The sequence below is a fragment of the Schistocerca gregaria genome, chromosome 9 (genome assembly GCF_023897955.1).
Source record: "Schistocerca gregaria isolate iqSchGreg1 chromosome 9, iqSchGreg1.2, whole genome shotgun sequence".
Classification (NCBI taxonomy): Eukaryota; Metazoa; Arthropoda; class Insecta; order Orthoptera; family Acrididae; genus Schistocerca; species Schistocerca gregaria.
In genome coordinates, this window is record NC_064928.1 from 154,821,357 (window position 1) to 154,842,955 (window position 21,599).

Consider the following 21,599-nt stretch of genomic DNA (forward strand, 5'->3'; position numbering starts at 1 on the left):
ATGGGCTGGGTCCTCCAACCAGCTTAGGATTTTGACGATCTAAGGTGCCAATTGGACAGAATTAGACACAAGATCCATCAGTAGAACATTCAATGCAAAGCTGAATAACCACTTGCATGAGAGCCAGGGGTTGATTAACACATTACTGACACAGGTGCAGCAAAACTATCAGTCTGCTATGTAAGGCAGAGCAGAGAACGCCTTCATCAGTCTTTGTTGTCTCATATGAAGACAACTGGCAGGTGTCCAGTTGAAACATCATGGAATGAAGTTTACAATGAGTAGCTTGTGATTCTAAAATCTATTTGCACATTTAATTTGCTGGGAAATTTTTTAATTTCACAACACCTTATGTATCAACTACATCTACATCTAATTGCTGATATATCCCTTTGTATTGCATTTGAGGTTTCTTCTCATTTCATTCACATACGTAGTGTGGGAAGACTTACTGCTTAAATGCCTCTGTGTATGCTGTAATTAGTCCAGTCTTGTCCTGACAGTCACTGAGGGAGTGATAATTAGTGGGCTGTAATATATTCCTCACCTGCTGGTTAGCAGAACTGAAACTGGGCTTTTGAAGTGAAGTTGGTATTCGTTTGAGTTTTTCAGCACTTTTATAAAGTCAAACAAGAGACTGCACAAACTGCCATTCAAATGCACAATCAATATTTTGCAATGTGTTGCATGAGTGTTTTGTACGTAATCTGTCTTGTGGACTGGAAGCATGTTCCCAATGTCCTACCAATTAACTGTAGTCTGCTGCCTGTTTTTATGAACTACTGAGCTTATTTAATCATTCAGATTTTGACCTTTTGTTACTTATGCCAAGTAGGATAGTCAAGTCGCAATGAAGCTGTAACTGATACTAAACACACAAATGTTGAAGATCCTAGCACACTTCCCTGGGACACACCTGAAGTTACTTTACACCTGTAGCAATAAATATTTATAATTCACTGTCATTAAACTACTGTATTCTATTTGTTTGGATAGGCTAGAAGCAGACATAATACTGTTAAAAGAGAAGCTGTTACTGTGGAAAACATGAATATTTTTGCTTTCCTAATGAAAATAACCAGATGCTGTTGTTCTGATATTTGCTTAATGTTTACCTGTTGTTGCTAATGAGAGACAACAATGGAAAAAATAGTTGCTCTTTACATTAAATATTGCACTTGTACTACTAAAAGGGAGTTTTTATATCTGCAGCTTTAAAATCAGATAATTTTAATAAATAGCAACTAACAAGATGTATTTCTTTTTCTTTTGAATTTGTAGTAGTTTCTCCATTTTTTATCTTACACTTTCAGGCAGTTTATTAAAGACCCTTGCACTGGATTATGTATGAAATTTTCCTTGCATTTTTGTTGCTTCTATTATGTTTGCATGGACTGCAATTCGGTTGAAACTGATAGATAATCCTATTTGGAAGTGGCATTTATATTTAACTGTTCTTCTCAGAACACATGAATTCCAATGTCTCTGAAGATCTCTCTGCAAGAAGTGTAGTTACCTATTTTACACAATATTTTTATGTCTTGGTGTTTCAGAATAAATACTTATTTACTTTAACTATACTGTGCTCAGAGGCTTCTTAGACTGGCAAGCAGTGAAAGTGTGCAACATATGCCAGCATTAGGTGCCTCTAGGGAGATGGTGACAGAATTTCTATTTGCTGTAATGAGTGGGAGTGTGCTTTAAATGTGGAAAAATGTAAATTAATCCAGGTGAGTAGGAAAACCAATCCTGTAATGTTTGATCACAGAATCAGCGGTGTACTTCCCAGCACAGTTACATCGATTAAATATCTGTGTGACATTAAATGAAGCAAGCATGTAATGTTTGTTGTAGGATAGACAAATGGTTGACTTCATTTCACTGGGTGAATTTTAGGAAAGTGTAGTTCATCTCAAAAGGAGACTGTATACAGAAACCTGTAAGATTCATTCTTGAGTACTGTTCAACTGTTTGGGATCCATACAAGGTCAAATAAAGATGAAGTAGTGTGCTTACATTTTGCAGCATGCAGTTGCAACTGTGGCGGTTATAAAGCTAAGTACTGACAAAGTTATTTGTGCACTGCTATACAGTTATTAAATTTAATAGTTTTCAGGGGTGTTTCGTGCTGTTTGTGGTGAAATAACAGTTGAACCCTTGAGCGGGTGCACCTGTGTATGAAGTAAGCCAATTGCAAATAACATTGTAGTGCACAGTTCCATTGTTGTTTTAAAATAGCAAGCCCCTACCTATTCCTACATTATTGTTTCAGCTATCACAGTGAGAAGTTGTGTTGTCATTTGTACATGTGAGCTACAATAATTTAAAATAAACTGTGTGTGGGTCATCTTTAGTGTACAAAGTACACCACATACCCAGTCATGTAAGTAATTTTCCCTTCACTTTTATTTCGTTCCTTTTTAATTGAATCGAAAAAATATGTCATTGAAGTGTGGACAGCAGATGGTACTGGTATGGCGATTACAAGAGCTGTGATAAGCTAGAGAAGATTTCTGTTCCTTTTACAATGTATCAGTTTCGACGACTTTCCGGGGTCACTTTGTTTTTGTTCAGTATATCCCAAACCAACCAGCTAAGTACAGGATAAATAATTTTGTTGAACCAGGTGCTAAAACATTCTTCACTAGTAATATTGAAGTATATTGTGGAAAACAACCTAAAGGACCATACAATGTTTCTAATTCTCCCTGTGATACTATAGGAAGTAGTTACTCACACTGAAGGCTCAGGAATAAATGTTACAATGAATAATTGGTGCACTAGCTATTCCTTAGCCAACTCCCTTTTGAAAAAAGTGACTAACATGCATTGGTATGCCAAGAAAAAACAAACACGAGATCCCACAAGAATTTTTACCCGGGAAAAGTAGGGCCACCAGCTCCTCTTAATTTGGTTTTCAGAATGATATACCACTAGTTTCGTATGTGCCAAAACAAAGCAAGGCAATTTTAGTACTTTCAGCTATGCACAATATTGGAAACAGTGAGGAAGTTACAGGTACACCAGAGATAGTTTTGGATTACAGTATAACAAAGGGAGGAGTCAACACATTCGATCAAGTTGGAGGTGTGTATTTCATCGCATGGGTGACAATAAAATGGCCATCGGTTGTATTCTTTGGTCTAATTGATATAGCAGGGATCAATATTCAAATAATTATTCATGAAAATGTGGCAAATTCAAAAAAAGAAAAGAAGAATTTTCTCTAATGATTTAGCACTGTCTGTCATGAAGCCTGGACTAGTGGAAAGAGCTAATATTCCTCCATTTCCTGCCGACATTGCAACTTTGCTCGTGAAATAAAAAAAAAATCAACATGCTGTAAGAACTGAGGAAATTACCACCAAGAAAAGGTGTCAGTGTGTGATGTGGATGAGCTAGAAACATGTCTACTGCCATAAGGTGTAACTCATGCCATAGCTCTGTTTGCAAAGGACATGTAAAAACAGTGCATACATGTGAGAAGTGTACAGCATTTTCCAAAAATTCACAGGACAACTAACTGTGTAGAGGGAAGGAACTTGGTGATAACTTCTTCTGTAGATACATACAAAGCCTTTGTCCTTTTACATTACAATGAAAGAATGTTTGTGTTCAGTCTGTGTGTAAAAAGTGTTGGAATAGATTGATAAGTAGCTGCAGCAATAGAATGAAGTTTCTTATTTGTTTAATTAAATAGTAAATTATCATTATAATATAAGTTTCTTGTATTGTTGTTTAAATAAACTAAAATTAAACTGTGATTTAGCTCATACATGTTTCTCTTGGTAGCATAATGACAGCTTTTGACTACATGTGTACAAAGTGCATCGCACACTCACTTGTGTTATGAAAATCGGCGCACCTGCTTGAGGGTTAATAAACTTTTGGAAACGTTCGCTTGCTTTTTTTTTTTTTTTTTTTTTTTTGGTAGTTTCCTGTGCATTGAAGTCGTTTAATAAATTTTGTGCTATAGTTTTCAGCTGATGTTTCTCATTGTTTCTAGTGAAATATTTCAGTAAATTTTTCAGTCAGTGTTGTAACTTCATTCAGTGTTCCAGTGGCTGCTTGAATTTTTGGTTTGAGCTAATAATTTTGTGAGCTTTTGTAGGTATTGGTATTACTTGTGGTTTAATTATATTAATACAAGTAGTTGCTTTCTTAGTAGACAGAGAAGTTTGAGACTGCTATTGTTAGTTTTGTAAATAGTTCTACCGGTGTAATTGAACTTAGTTAATGTAAACATATAGTTCTTTTCAGTAACTGTAAAATTTTACCATGAGTGAGAAGTGTGGGCTCTGTCATAGGTTTGTGAGTAGTAGATTATGGTGCGGGATTTGTCCACAGTATTTTCATTGGGGGGAATGCAGTGGGCATTTTAGTGACATCCTCTCCTGGGAATACAGAATATGTAGTAGAAATAAACTGATAGAGGAGCAGGAGCATCAGATCTGTGCCCTTCACGTGTAGTCACAAGATGCAACTGAGGAACTAGATAGGTTGAGGAGGGTGAGGGGTACTGGGGAATGGGGACTGGCAGTTGGCAAGAAGGTAGCTAAGAGGAGGAGATATTCAAACAGCTATATGTTGCGCCTATGCAACAGATTTGATCAACTGCCAGAGCGGAGTGGAGAGGAGCCTCTTGTAGCTGTAGGTGTGGAGAAAACGCAGCAGTCCTCAGCAGATAGGATGCCTAGGTCAGTTGCACAGTCTAAAAGAAAGAATGAGGTTCTGCTGCTAGGTAGTTTGCAAGGAAGAGGTGTGGGCCAGCAGCTGCAAGAAGTGTTGGGGAGTGAGCACCAGACCACCAGCATTGTGAAGCCTAGTGCAGGGTTGGCTCAGGTGACTGACAGCATAGGGATGTTATGTAGGAATTTTACAAAGTAATGGCAGGTAGTGATTGTGGGTGGAGCAGGGAACAGTGTTGATAGGAATGGGGAATGTGATGTAGGTGGTGACCTGGTAAAGATAGCAACTCAAACTCGTGGCACTAATGTGCATTTCGTGCAACCGTTTCACTGTAATGATCAGCCTCATCTTAATGCGGCTGTTAGTCACGTTAACATGGGGTCAGAGAAGGCACTTATAGCAGATGGCATGGGTCACATTTCAGTGGTGCCAGTTGGGTCTATCAGTAGATCTGGTTTCTCTAGGCATGGCCAGCACCTCTATAGGTATGGGGAGGGGAGGCTGGCAAAGCTTATAGGTGACAGTGTAGTGGGTGGTGGGTGGTGGTGGTCAGAACACTCATGGTAATATTCCTGTAGTAGTTGGTGTTAGAGCTGCACCTTTTTTAGATTGAAATCAGCTGATATATATACCTACTTAAAGCAAGTCCCTCTAAGGGCTCACCTTCAAAGGACATCATGTTTGTGAGTAGAGAAGAAATTAGTGCATCTCATCAAAATAAAAGAGGTGTTGGAGATAAAGCTAGTGAATTGCTTATAGATGTTGACTCTGAAATTATTGGTATATCGGAGAACCAGGTAAATAATTTGACAATTTTCAGACTTCCTTTACCAAAGTACAGTTTAGATGACTGTTTTTCAAGGCTTTCCTTATGGGGTTGGGGAGTGGCCATGTATGTAAAAAAAAAAAAGTATTCCATTTGAGTCCATAGACGTATCACGACACTGCACTGAACAGATGTTTGAATGTTGTGCAATTGCAGTTGAATTTAGTGAAACTTAACTTCTAATTGTTGTTTATAGGTCCCCTGCTCAAGCTAGAGAGGTTTCTTGATTCACTTTATAGGAAGTACCAGAAATTAGTTGTATGTGGTGATTTCAGTATTAGTTTTGTACATGACAGAGAAAGAAAAAGGATGTTGGTAGACGACCTAAATTCAAATTATCTGATGCAGAATGTTTTTTCCAACTAGAGTGCAGGGGAACAGTAGTACAGCCATAGAAAATACTTTTATTCATTTTTAATTACTAGATGGGCATTCTGTTACTAAAAGGGTGAATGGCCTTTCAGACCATAATACACAAATATTAACATTAAAAGGCTTTTGTGCTCAAAAAAATGTCACTTATAATTACAAACTATGTAGGGAAGTTAATACAACAGCAATAGAGAGATTTTAAAATGTCATCAAGGAACAAGAGTGGCAGGATGTTTATAGTCCTGCTAACACAGATGACAAATATAATGCTTTCCTTAAATCATTTCTCATGTTCTGGGAGAGCTGCTTTCATTACAATGTTCTAAACGGGGTACTAGCAGTAAAATGCAGCCTGAGTGGTTGACTAGTGGAATACGAATATCATGTAGAACAAAGTAGGAATTATATCAAAATTTTAGAATAGTTACAATCAAGCCACAGTAGCCCATTACAAACAGTACTGTAAGGCACTTAAAATGTTATTTGGAAGGCAAAGAGTATGTGGTATGCAAATAGAATAGCTAAATCACAGGATAAAATTAAAACCATATGGTGAGTTGCAAAGGAAGTGTCTGGTCAGCAGCACAAGTTAGATGATATAAAGTCAGTTCACAGTAAAATTTTTTCTGTTATTGATAAATGAGATATATTTACAGTATTTAACAATCATTTTCTGAGCACTGCTGGTGAATTAAATAAAAATTTAGTTTCTACAGGGAATCATATAACCCTCTTGGCAAATGTCTTTTTGAGATCGATGTCTGAAATACTCCTCTTTGACACAGACAAGAGGGAGATTGAGTCAATAATTAAATCACTGAAGACTAAGGACTCTCATGGACATGATAGAGTGCATAGCATAATATTAAAGTACTGTGCTGCCCGTATTAGCCCTGTATTTAGCCATATTTGTAATTTTTCCTTTAGGAGTGGTCAGTTTCCTGAACAATTAAAGTAATCAGTAGTAAAGCCACTTTTTAAAAAGAGAGAAAGGGATAATGTAGACAATTTTATACCTATTTCTGTGCCATCAGTGTTTGCTAAAGTTATTGAGAAGACTGTAAGAACGAATAATTGATAGTTTAATATCACACAATTTGCAATCAGATGTACAGTTCAGCTTTGGAAGTCATTTAACAACTAAAAATGCTATGGCCTTGTGATGGGCCTGAGGTTTTAAGGAGGGACTGCAGGTCAGTTTGAATCACAGGGATGGGATCTTGATGGCAGACACTGTGTGTAGAGGTGTCCGACAACTGGAGTATACCTACACTAACATATTCCTTTCGCTCAGTACTACAATGGTAGATTCTTTGTCTGCTGGGAGGATAATAATGGATTCATCAGCTTTTAGGGAATGTAGAGCCTGGAGTTCTGCAGAGGACAGGTTAGGGTCATGATGTAGGGACCTGAGGAAGGATTGTGAGGCAATGCGGGATGTGACGAATTCTTGGAAGGCTTGTAAGGGATGATTTTGAGATAGTGGTGGTAGATCAAGTTGGGATCATGGTCTGAACTGTTCAAAGCAGGGCTCAGTGTGAGGTTTCCAGTTGGAAAGGTTTTGGGGTAAGGTTGCAAAGCGATATTTCCAATAAATATTACTTGTGAAGGCAAGGAGGTCCTCCACCAATGCAGCAGGATCAAATGCATGTTTAGGGCTGGAAGTGAGGCCCTTAGATAACACAGATAATTCAGGAGGTGATATAGCTTTAGATGAGAAATTAAGAACACTGTACTATTGTGACTGGTCCTTGAGATTATGAGCTATTCTTAGTTGGGGAGGCTGTGGGATGTTAAGGAGGCTGGCCAAGCATTGTTTGTAGGAGAGGAGTGGTGGTTGAGGGTGTGGCTGTTTAGGGAGCTGCAGGAGGACAGGAAGGGAAATACCACTGTTCAGGTACTTCAGGAAAAGGTGTGATAGCTTTTTGAGGTGAAGTCTGGCATCGAAAACTTTGATTTCTGTTTGTCTGCTTTCTAAAATTTGTCTGTTTTAATGACTTTCCTGATTGATTTTTTCCTTTCATTTTTCTTTCATCATTTTCTGTATCAATATAGATTGCCCAGTCATTACCTCTTATTAATAATTTCCATGTGAATTTTCTAATTTTTCTGAGTATTTAAGTTGTTTTTCTTATATTTTTCTATCCTTCACACCCTCTGCTTATTTATTTATTTATTATTTATTTATTTATTTTCTTTTGCCACCCTCACAATTTTTAACTCTCCAAACAGTCCTCTCTTGCCATGTTGAATCTCCTCTCACATTACATCCATACCTTTCGAAAATGTTATTGTGCACTATCAAAACTAAGGTCCATATTCTGTTTCTTGAAATCTCCTGGACTCTTGGAGTTACTCCAAAAGGCCTAACATTGAAAGTCCCTATTTTGGGATGCAATCCTACCATAGCTCAGGCTCTTTTACAGTTTCAACTACAGCAATCCCAGCTAATCTGTGATCTATATGCCTCATCAGCATCTACTGGATTTCTCTCCTCCTACAAAATTTTGCAATTATCTGCCCCTCACATATCCTTGAATGGTATCATCTACCAAGCCAGCTTCAAGCTGCAACAACATGCCAGAATTCACTTAAAAAAAAAACTGTCACACCTTCTCGTAAACTACCTGAACAGTGGTATTTCCCTTCCTGTCCTCCTGCAGTTCCCTAAACAGCCACACCCTCAACCACCACTCCTCTCCTACAAACCAAACTCCTTAACATCCCACAGCCTCTCAGACCAAGAATAACCCAAAATCTCAAGGACCAATCACAATAGTACAGTGTTCTTAATTTCTCATCTAAAGCTGTCTCCCCCCCCCCCCCCCCTGAATTATCTGCATTATCTAAGGGTCTCACTTTCAGCCCTAAATGTGCATTTGATCCTGCTGCATTGGTGGAGGACCTCCTTGCCTTCACAAGTAATATCCATTGGAAATATCACTTGGCAACATTACCCCAAAACCTTTCCAACTGAAAACCTCACATTAAACCCTGCTTTGAACAGTTCAGGACATGATCCCAACTTGATCTACCACCACTATCTCAAAATCATCCCTTACAAGCCTTCCAAGAATTCGTCACATCTCGCATTGCCTCACAACCCTTCCTCAGGTCCCTACATCATGACCCTAACCGCTCCTCTGCAGAACTCTAGGCTCTACATTCCCTAAAAGCTGATGATTCCACCATTATCCTCGCAGCAGACAAAGAATCTACCATCGTAGTACTTGACCGAAAGGAATATGTTAATGTAGGTCTACGCCAGTTGTCTGATACCTCTACATACAGTCTGCCATCAAGATCCCATCCCTGTGATTCAAACTGACCTGCAGTCCCTCCTTAAAACCTCTGGCCCCTCACAAGGACTAATACCTCAATCCTCAATCCATAGAACTTCTCACCCCACCCGAACTATGCACACCCCCCTTTTACCTTCTTCCTAAAATCCACAAACCCAATCCTCCAGGCAAACCTATAGTTGCGCCTTCAAAGCACCCACCAAATGTATATCTGCCTTATTTCATCAACACCTGCAACCTATAGCACAAAAACTACCCTCCTACATCAAAGATACCAACTATCTCCTAGATCATCTGAAATCCGTGCCCATCCCATTTCCACCATACACCTTGCTTGTCATCATTGATGCCGCCTCCCTCTATATCAACATCCCACACATACATGGTCGGTCTGCTGCTGAACATTTCTTCAGACAGCTGTCACTGGTTCCAAACCTGTTACATCAATCCTACTCACCTTAATCAACTTCATACTTACGAACAACTACTACGTCTTTGAGGTTCAGACATACAGACTGATCAGGGGTATGGCCATGGGAACCAGGATGGCTCCTTACTATGACAACCTTGGGTAACTTGGAAGGGATCCGTAAGTTTTCAGCTCCTGGTTTGGTTTAGATACGCTGATGACATCTTTACCATATGGACTCATTGTGAGGCTGATGTGCTAAAATTCCTGGAATTTCTGAATACGTACTCCCAGTTAAATTTCACATGGTCCTATTCCAAATCCCATGCTACTTTTGATGTTTATCTCATCCTCACTGAAGGGCAGCTACACATTTCCATTCACATTAAACCTACCAACAAACAGTACTTATGTCTTGATAGTTGCCATCTTTTCCATGTAAAACATTCCCTCCTGTAAGGCCTTGGCATGCAAACCAAACATATTTGTTTGGATGCAGACTCTTTATGGCAATACACCACCTCAGCCTTCATTGCATGTAATTACCCCACCAGCCTAGTTAAAAAGCGTATTTCCAGGGATATCACATCTAATCCCTATACTGCTGATCCCTCCACAAAACAGCTTCGGAGCACACCTTTGGTGACTCAGTATTCTGCTGGTCTGGAATGTGTTAATCAGCTACATGCCCTGTAATGAGATCCATTCTGTCTGAAATTTTGCCCAACACACCTAGAATAGCTTCCCATTGCCCTCGCAATACCTGCAATATTCTTGTTAGACCCTATGCTGCTCCTGCACCCATCTCTGTACCTTACAGCTCCTACCCCTGTGACCATCCTCGCTGCAAGACTTGCCCTATGCACCCTCCTTCCACGATGTATAATAGCCCTTAACTGGCAAAACATACTTTCAAAGGGAGAGCCACTTGTGAAACGACACATCATAACCAGCTATTGTGTAAACACTGTTCAGCCTTCTACATTGGCATACCCAACATCAAATTATTCATTAGGGTGAATGGGCATAGGCAGAGGGAATATACTGGCAACATGCAATATTCAGTTGCACGGCATGCTCTGCAACATGACATTTGCAACCCCGGCACCTGTTTCACCACACACGTCATATGGAATCATCCCCCTGACACCAGTTTTTCAAAACTCCACAAGTAGGAACTGGCACTACAACATGTCCTTGGTTCTCAGCACCAATCTGGCCTTAATTTAAACTAATTTTTTCCGTCTCCACTTTTCTTCACTGTAACTACTCTTTGCTCCACTCCATTTTAATTTCTTACATCTTTCATTGTCTTTCCCACCTATTTTTCACTGCCTGCTCCCACCTGTGTTTCATACAATGAACTTAGCTTCTCACTCTTATTAACTCATCTCTGTCTTGAGTATTACCCTGTCTTCCACTGTTAAGCTCTCAGGTTTTCAAATCTCTGCAAATGTAGTCCTCAACAATCAGTCTTTCCTTCTTATCCCGTATGGTAAGTTTCCCCTGCCCCACAGTTATGGTGACTTTTCCCTTTTCCTGGACCTTTCCAATCCTTTTCCTTCACCCTTCTTCCTTCCCCTTCAACCCTTCTGCCTGAAGTAGGAGCCACTGGCTACGTAATCTTGCTAATCATGTCAGTCTTTTATGTGTGTGTACAGCTGCTGCTTGGCAAGAAGTTTTTATCTATTTGATTAAAGAATTTTATCAATAATTCATTGTGATATGATGATTTGTGTGTTGAGACTCTCACTTTTTAAAACTATAATTGATGTCCTTTTTCAGGCAATGTTCAATCATGGCCAACTTCACAACTTCCCTTTCTTTAATACGCTGCAAGTGCTTAGTGCAATGGCCAGCAATAGTTGGGCCTGTTTATTGCTACTGCATATGCACGGGGCTGCATGAATTCCAGGAACTCTGACATGTACGTTGTCTTTAATGTGGTGTAAGATAAATCGTGTCCTGGAGGAAGGCTGGAACACTAGTCTCAGTCCATGTGTCTGCAGCACACATACCATCTTGCTAGTGATTGCCACAGAGTGTGGAATGAATGCAGTCAGCTTGGCCTCTTCCATTGATTCAAGAGGCATCTGTCATCAGTGGTACCTGAAAGCTTTTGCAGTCTCTCCTATGCTGTAACCATATTCTCTGAACACACATCCCAACTGCTGATATTCTGACTGAAAGTGGTTGTCATCGGAAATAGTCTTTGTCAAGTGTACTAAGGGGGTCAGGATCATTTTTGTGTACAGGGTGGAGGAAACTATTGGTGTTGGAGTACTGGTCAATGTGCACAGATTTCCTGTTCACTGAATGAGCAAGCTGGCCTCCTGTCTTTGACTCAATTAAAACATGGATGGCATCCACCCCACAATTAAATTTACTGTTGAGATTAAAAGTGATGGCAGTTTTCCATTCTCAGAAGTTCTTGGATTAAAGACAATGTAGATCTTATGAGTTCCTGGCATGTATGGCATACCATGAATTGCAATAGCATTTACATTGAGCAAATTATTCACAATTTTGTTAAATGCTGCACTGAGCACTTGTGACACACAAAATGTTGGCCATGGCTCAACATTGCCTAGAAAACAGATGTAGAACAATCTGAAAAGATGAGAGTCTTTGCTCTTGCATCATCATATTCAGGTTCTGTTATAAAGGAAGCGGCCAAAATTAGAACAAACAGTAACAATTTTAACAATCAGGGGCACACACTCAGTGATGAGTGGGTGTGGGGTTTGATAACAAGTGAAAGCAAAGGTGGACACGTGATGCTTGTAGGGAGGTGAGAGTGACAGTTTAAAACATGGAGCCAAACCCTTTCGCTACCTAATCTCACTTGGTCCTGCTGTGAACTGGAGCTGTCATGAGCAGTCCAACCCACCATCCATGCATGCATCACTTCTGCCCTCTCAGGAATGTTCCCAATGCTGCAATCACACCTATATAAGCATTTGACCTGCTGTTTCACGTGTTAAGGTCTATACAAAATTTTTGCTAATTTTCTTTTCAAAATTCAACTTTAAGAACATATCATGCACATCATCCAAATGGTAGAAACAAATTCCATCCACAAACCTTCATTGTGCAGATCATTCAGTTTGTTCCCTGGTTGCAATGAGTTAATTAGTTCCATAAGAAATAATGGTCATCACAAGTTACTGTCATTATCAAGTTTTTTACATTCAGCCATAGGGAAAATCTTATGAGCTAATAGGCAAATTCAGGAGAAAAGACCACTTCCAAATTAAACAGTTAATTTTCCTATTTTTTATAATACCCCAAATATAATTAGTTTAAAAGATTTTGTTAATTAGAGATTTCACCTGGTCCAAACTTTCAGTGTCCGTTATAGGTAAAGTACTTTAAATTCCTGTGATTTATTGATATACCTTTGATTGCATGATTTTTCTGACTCTATTGACGCCTATATTAATAAGAAAGGGTACTTAATTTTAAAACATCTCTAAATTTTCAATAACTAAACCTTAACATATGAGATGGCTCCCATAGTCATAAATCCTGGATTCCCAGTGTGAAAGCATAAATTAGTACTGCTTATTTTAATAAATGCTGCTGATGATAAATAATATACAAACAAAATATGATGACAAAATTAACAGCCAACAGAAGATTAACTTTCTGACCTACAGAATTTGTGAACTATTTTAAATGAACAGATTTCAGTAATATCATGGAGCAAGACTTTATAAAGACAAAGTTCATGCCATTTCAGGTAGTCTCAAACTTGTCTAACTTTACTTTTTGTTTAGATTTCTAACAGGCTACATACAGGGCTAATCTTGCATCTGTTTGTTCTTTAGCCCAATCTCAGGATACTTTCAAGTTGCATCTCCATTCATGTTATCAGAGTTAAGAGAACATGTTTTACAGTAATGAATAACAGACAATCAAACTGTATGTTTTGGTTCATTGGAATAATACTTGTGAATATCGTATCTATTGTGTGATTTTTCTATGTAACTGTGTGTGTAGCAAACTGTCACTTTATCTGTGCTGTGTTAAATTTTTCTTCTATATTCTGCAAACCACTGTGAAGTGCATGGCAGAGGATACATCCCATTGTACTGGTTATTTTTCCTGTTCCATTCACACACAGTGTGTGGGGAAAACAATTGATTGAATGTGTCTTTCTTGCTGTAGTTATTCTATTCTTATTGTCACGATCCCTCTGTTAGTAATACGTAAGCATGTTCCCAAAGTCATCACTTAAAGACGTTCTTGAAACTTTCTTAGTAGACTTTCTCAGGGTAGTTTGCACCTGTCTTTAAGAGTCTGCCAGTTCAGTTCCTTCAGCATCTTTGAGACACTCTCCCAAGAGTTAAACAAACCTGTGACTATTCATCCTGCCCTTGTTCATATATATTCAGTATCCCCTGTGAGTCCTATTTGGCATGGGTCCCACACACTATAGCAATACTCTATAGCTGATCACAAGAGTAATTTGTAAGCAATCTCTTTGGAGCCTGATTGCACTTCCTCAGTACACTACCAATAAACCTAAGTCGACCACATTCTTCATCCACAACTTAGCCTATGTGAGGATTCCATTTCATACCCCTACAAAGTGTTACACCTAAGTATTTGTGTTATTTGGCTGATTCCAACAGTGACTCACTGATATTGTAGTCACATGGATTTTCCAATTTGTGAAATGCAAAATTCTACATTTCTAAACATTTAGAGCAAGTTGCCAAACTCTCACCATTCTGAAATCTTATCAAGGTCCGACTGAATATGTATGCAGCTTCTCTCATATAGTACTTGATTATAGACAACTGTATCATATACAAAAGGCCTTATCTTACTATTAACATTGTCTGCAAGATCATTAATATACAACATGAACAGCAAGGGTCCAAAAATACTTCCTTGGGGCACACCCAAAGTTATGTCTACATCTGACGAAGACTTCCTGTCGAAGTTAACAAGCTGTGTCCTCTCCTCCAAGAAGTCCTCAATCCAGTCAGAAAATTCACTTGATAACCCATATCATACTTTTGACAATAAGTGTAGATGAGGTACTGAATCAATGCTTTTCATAAATCAGGAAGCGCTGCATCTACCTGAATGTCTTAACTCAAGTGTTTTCAGTATGTCACGTGCGAGAAGCACGAGTTGGGTTTCGTGTGAGTGTTTTCAGAATTCATGTTTGTTGGCATGGAAGAGGTCATTCTGTTCAAGATGCCTCAGTAAGTTTGAACTCAGAATATTTTCTAAGATTCTACAACAAATTGATGTCAAGAATATTGGATAGTGGTTTTGTAGGTCACTTTTATTACCCTTCTTGTTGATGGGTGTGACCTGTGCTTTTTCCAAGAACTGGGCACAGTTTTTTGTTTGAGGGATATATGATAGATTGTAGGTATAAGAGGAGCTAACTCAGCCACAAATTCAGTATAGAATCTGAAAGAGATTCCGTATGGTCTTGGAACTTTGTTCAGTTTTAATAACTGCAGCTGTTTCACACCACTGAAACTAATACTATGAGATTCAAATTGGGGAAATTCTCCTGGGTTTTCCTTTATGAAGGAACATTTGAAAACAGAATTAAACATTTCAGTTTTTGCTTTGCTACCCTCAATTTCAGTTCCTGTCTCACTAGGGACTGCACACTAACTTTAGTGCTAACAGGCTTCACACTTTGAAATTACAATGAAATCCAGACAATTAGCTACTTACAGGCATTGATAAATATCAACTGGGACAGTTGGAAATGTTTGCCCCGACTGGGAATTTAACCAGGAATCTCCTGCTTACATGGCAAGCACACTGTCCGATTGAGCCCTCGAAGACACAGAGGATAGTGTGACTGCAGGAACTTGTCTCTGGCACGCTCCCCGTAAGATCCACATTTCCAACTTACTGTCCACACACTACATTTGTAGTGTCCCTACCCACTATACTCATTACTAATGGCAGTCTACTGTTTCCTGTAAGAGTTTGAGCAATGTGAGTGCATCCGCACTGAAGAAGATCACTGGCTGGTAAGCCTCATCTATATGAAGATGGTATCTGTTCTTTTGGACATGGCAGAAATATCATTTTTTAAGAAGTAAGAACTATTATGTTCCACATATGTATGAGCTAACTACCTGTTCATAAACTTTAGAAACTGTAAGAGACCTGGTCATCACTGGTAGAATCTTCCAATTCTGAACTTAAAAAGAAGAGTCTGGCTATTCATTTTAAGGATAAGTCCTACTACAGCACCTTCGGGTGGAGATATAGTGAAACTGCGCAGTTATCAAGGCTTATTCCTTAACAGATAGGACTAGTTTAAATGACAGGCAAAATACCTGGCCACCCTAGCAGGTATTTATTTGAACTCCTGATGACAATGGCACAGCCAGCTATTGAAAGCTCCAATGTTTTATTTGAAGAGACATTGCTTGTAAACTGAGAAGATTTTACTACCATAGTGTTTATTCAACGTGATCACCGGGTCATTGACAAGTGTGAGTCAGTTGATTCAAGCACCCTTCTTTGAACCTCCAATGTAAACTTAATTCAGTAACACTTTATTGTCTAATTCATTTTCCAGCTCTCCGATATACTCATCTAACACGCAGTTAAAGAGAACTGCAGATGAGAGTATGTTATGTGACTAATAAATCAAATTTTACTTTAAAATTATGATATAAATATTATATGACTTACGAGGTTAACTAGATGAGTCTGAATCCGAGTCGGCAGCTGGTGCAGCTTCCTTTTCTTCGAGTGTCTCCAGCTCTGCTGGTGGAGGCTTGGTAGTCGTGATGGTGGCTGCCACATATGCCCCTGGGCCTTCACCCTGTGTGTGCTCGATACCCACCCTATGAACACAAGACGATTCTTACAGTATTTCTCCTTGTATTGATAAATGTGGTGTCCCTTGTCTGTGACAAGTCGAGAGGAAGACAGTATCACAGCAAACTTTTCATATCAGTGAAATGAGTTTGCAAAGACTTATATCAATGTGCTAGCTCTTATTTGTCAACTGTCAAGGCAGCACCAAATGCATCATGGCCAACAAATACACACTACAGTTAAAAAAAAAAGAAAAAAGGAAAAAAAAAAGAAGGAACGTTACCAGGGAGAGAAAATAATGAGGTACAGAAAAGGAAATGAATGCAATTTCTTCCTTTTTGGGCTTTGGCTGGTGTTCTGCTCTTTGTGTTGCCTTTCACTTTTCCCCCTTTTCTTGTAATCATACACGACAAAAAGTTAAGTCACCCACAGGAGATGACATACAAATAGTATTGCTCTAGCTGCAATTTGATGGGGAAGAGTGTCTAAAAGTTTCTTCACATGTCACATCTACCTGAAGCAACTCATTAATGATTATACCTTGTACAATTAGCAAATTACATCAATACTGAATGTCATTTTCCACTTGCCATTTGTCGTAGTCATAAATCGTTTTCTATGATATTAAGGGTGAGTGATTTAGCAGGTTAATCGAGATGAGATTGAATGCCAGAGGGTTTTTTAAACCAAGAACATATGCATGCAGCCTGTGAACATGATTGATAGAACCAGCAACATACTGTTACAGAGGATATTTAAATAAACAACCTGGTTCATGTTCATGGTAACCTAAATGAATGAATCTAAGTCTTGGCATGAAAAATTCCCCCTAAACATAAATCACCCAGACCTTGTGTGTTACACACAGTATTTGGCCACTAGTGCATTTCACGCCATGCATCACTTAAAAACAGAGAAAACTGATTTATTGGAACTGATCAACATTTCTCCAGTTTTTGTATTTTTTGATCCACTGAAGACACACTGTGAGCAATCGCCTTTTGTGAGGTAACTGACTCACAATGTCCATTGCATCCAATTGCATCTGGAATATTTGTTCAGAAAATGGTGAAGACAGCTGTATTAACCGAAAACAGTAATTACGGTCACATTTTAAGTCAGCTGTCATTGCCAAGTGCATTATTTTTGCCTGTCTATTGGATACTACAATGCTAAATCAGGTCATTTATCAGATAACACAGAACTATTTGCCATTTATCAGATTTTTTACTAGAAGTTTGCACACTCAATTGTTGGCATATAATATACTTAGATGAAGAAATAAACATCAGGATGCTATCTTTGACATTTATGCTTGCACAATTTTATAATGTTCAGTTTATATTCACATGACTTAATACAAGAATGAAAGTGCTGTGAGAAGCACTAATTACAACAACAACCTTGGTTGTGACACACATATATACTGGAAGATAACAACTTGAAAAGGAATTTTACTGTGGATAATACTTGACTGACTTCGACTACGACCATACCTTGTGTAAAAGTCCTTTATGGACTATAAATTAATATATAATCTGAAATGACATATAACTTCAAAATTCACACAAAAGTTACTACCAATTCTGCAGCTATTATGTTGACTGACACCCTCCTCTCTCTCTCTCTCTCTCTCTCTCTCTCTCTCTCTCTCTCTCTCTCTCTCTCTCTCTCTCTCTCTCTCTCTCTCTGTGTGTGTGTGTGTGTGTGTGTGTGTGTGTGTGTGTGTGTGTGTGTGTGTGTGTGTGTGTGTGTGTGTGTGTTTTTTTTTTACCTATTGGAATCTACATCACATCATGTGTTTCACCTTCCTCAGTCGTGTGTTCCACGCTTATCTACTTTCTTTACTTTACAGTGTCTACCTATCAGCCAATCTCGTCTGGATATTGTAATTTTATGGTACTCTAACATTGGTACTGCATGGGACTTGTGTGATCTAACACTGTAAGTGCTTTCATTATTCTGTTTCACTGAACTTTCAATCCAATAGTTACAAATCAGAGTTATGTTGGTAACTCTGTTTCACTATTTCAGCGAATGTACTGACTGATGCAGTTCATATTGCATGAAATTTTTACTGTCTTTCTGATGTACTGCTAAAGACTGAGCGATTGCAGTTAACCTAAAAGGGTTGGAACTTTAACAGTGGCAACTATTTATTTACAGCTCGTACAAAATACATATGTGTTTCAAAGTTTTACTGACCTTCGAAGTAGCCACCAGCATTGTGTATAACCCTTTACCAGTGATGTGGAAGTCGTAGGATACTCTTAGCAGTGCTAGGTGTGTCGACAGTTCGAGCGGCGCAGTCTATTGCCCTATAAATTTATAGTAGTTCTGAAGTGAATGCCGTGAAGTGTTTCCTTCTGTTTAGAAATCGAGGGCTTAAGTCAGGGGAGTGCAGTAGGTGATATAGCACTTAGCAGTCAAACAAATCAGTAACAGATTGCACTGTACATGCTTGAGTATTGTCCTGCAAAATGATGGTTGGGTCCTGTGGAAAGTGTCATCACTTTTGTGTCTAAGCTGGTGATAGGTTGTGTTCCAAAAATCGCAGAAGTATTCCACAATTTCATGTAAAGGTCTTGTTGTCGCAAATGTGCATATCATTCCTAGTCACCTTTCCCTAAACATGAAAAATGGCTTCATCACTGAAAACCAACAAATGAAAAACTGTGTCGCCCTGGTAACTGCTGCAAACTATTACCAAAGTCAGAATGAAACTCACTGTCCCAATGTGCAATGATGCCATGTAGGAGACTGTCAAAGGGACTTGACAAGATGATGACAGTTCTGTAGATCATATTCACAATAAATATTATGATGCAGAACATGTCAACTGAATACACAAAGAAGGGTGAAAAAATGATATTGCTACATGCTGGCCATTTACAGATTATTTCCTGTGTAAATCATTAATTATTTTTACTAAAAAATTCACCTTTAGTACAGGAGGAGTTGTTAAGGAGGAACATCTTTAATCTGTTATGTTGGTGCATAAGTTTTTAGCATTTTTGTTCTGATGGTGTTACTCCGGTTGCAACGGATTTATTTATCAATTGTCATTTTTTGTTTGTAGCTCATTATTGTCATTTGAGCTTACAAATTGTCACTTTGTCATTTGGAGACAATGAGTGGAGCTGTGGATGCTAGAAAATGGAATGCTAAGTGAAGAAATCTGAACACTTTTGACAAGGTCTTCTGCTTGAATTCAATAGGGGTGTGACAGCAGTGGAGACAGCCAGATATATTTGTGCCATGTGTAGAGAGAATGCCACTGGATAAAGCATAGCAAGAAAATGGTTCTCTCATTATAAGGAGGATCATTTTGACATCAATGACTCTCTGCATTCAGGAAGACCTTTGGGGTTTGAAGAAGATAGTATAAACACATTAATCCACAGCTATCCACGTAAGTGTACTCAAGAACTGAAAAATGGGATGATCTGTGATCATTCCTGAATCGTGTGAAATTTGCATGCAGTTCAAGAATCACTTGTATGGGTGCTGCACACACTAAATCAAAATCACAAAAATCAGTGGATGGCCATATATGCATCTCTTGCTCATCGTCAGTTGGCTTGTGAACAACACCGACCATTCATATCCTGTATTGTCACTGGTGTCTTTATGCTAACGTAAGGGAAATAAAGGAATGACTGACCACAAACAAAAGCAGTTCCCTATACGAAGACCTGCACATGTCCACCAAGGATAATGTTATGCACCTGGTGAAACAGTGACAGTGTGATGTACTACAAATTGCTTTCCCAAGGTGTGACCATAACTGCTAACATTTACTGTCAAGAACTGAGATGTCTTGCAGATGCAATCCAAGGATGATGACCAGGAAGACTGCATAAAGTGACGCTACTTCATGATAATGTCTGCGCTTATTCTGTTACACTGACAAGGAACAGTATAAAGGATTCGGACTGGGAAGCCATTCCACACTCAGCATATTCACCCTGAACTACAGATTTTTCAAGTTTTCAGTTTTCTGTAGAACAACCTTTAAGGAGCTTCCTTTCTGGACGAAAATCCACTCAGAATGTGGATTGATGAGATGTTCACCTCAAAACCACATGATTTCTAAAGTCACAGAAATGAAAAGATACCCTGATATTGGCTGGCTGTTGTAAATAGGGAAGGATGATATATCAAACAATAGAAAATCTTTTCTTTTCCTAGTATTGAAAGAGAATACATTATTGATGACTAAAATCTCTGTTATATGTTTTTCGTGTTTATTAACTGTATGGAAAAATGCTCTAAACTTATGCACTAACCCAATATATTTGGAAACAATATTTCTGTGGGTAGATTGTGAAGGAGTTTTGTAGCTGTATATTTTGCCCTTTTCTGCACCAAAGTTAGATTCATTAAAGAGTAATGAAGATCATTTTTCCTCTAGTGTTGTAGTTGTGAATCAGTATGTTACTCTCTAACTCAGATTGTTCACAACAAATTTCAAAAGTGAATAAATGTACTGTGTGCCTGTGGTTAATATTCCCAACTGCTTAAAGAGGTGCCTGTAGGACATATGTGGATTAAGACCATACCTACTTCTAATTACTTTCTGTCATGCGATGAATACTTTCTGCAAGCGAGGAGTTAATGACACACTGCATGTACATATATGTAGGTTGGAACTTAAATAGGGGGAACACTGCTGTGGAGACCTTATGCAATGGAATATACTCTTGTCACTGACTGCACACGTTGTTGACATACCTGGATGTCAACAACTCTCACCCATCCCATGCCACCGGCATGTGCACAATTGAGCAAAACACAGTCACTTGTGAGCAAGTAGTCTGATGTAATGGGGTCACTATGTTTTTGAAACAGGAACAATGGGGCTGGATCAAGATTGGACATGCCAGAGGTCACACAGCACGATATTGCCATCAAGGTCTTCAAGAAGTGTGCGGGGAATCGGCATTGCCATACAGAACAGTGGCACATTAAGTAAAAGCCTGCAACAAAGGTCGGCAAACTCTGGCAGACACACATTGGACAGATCATACTAGCATCTCTGAAGAACAAGTGCACACTGTTGCTGTGTTAGTGGACAGTGATCGATGCCATACGATTTATGAGCTTGCCCACAAAACCGGATTAGGGCATATGACTGTGCTTCACATCCTAAAGGAAAGCCTGGGCATGCAAAAAATTGTATCAT

At 38.8% G+C, this 21,599-nt stretch overlaps 1 protein-coding gene across 1 annotated transcript in view; it reads right to left on the bottom strand.

Annotated features, from left to right (window-relative positions):
- The window catches only part of LOC126291470 (uncharacterized), a 323,747-nt gene that overhangs the window by 26,900 nt on the left and 275,248 nt on the right, over nt 1-21,599 (bottom strand). Inside the window, exon 32 of the mRNA XM_049984981.1 lies at nt 16,286-16,440. Within this exon, the coding sequence (XP_049840938.1) occupies nt 16,290-16,440 (151 nt within the window). The 3' untranslated portion in view covers nt 16,286-16,289. The remainder of the gene's footprint in view (nt 1-16,285; nt 16,441-21,599) is intronic.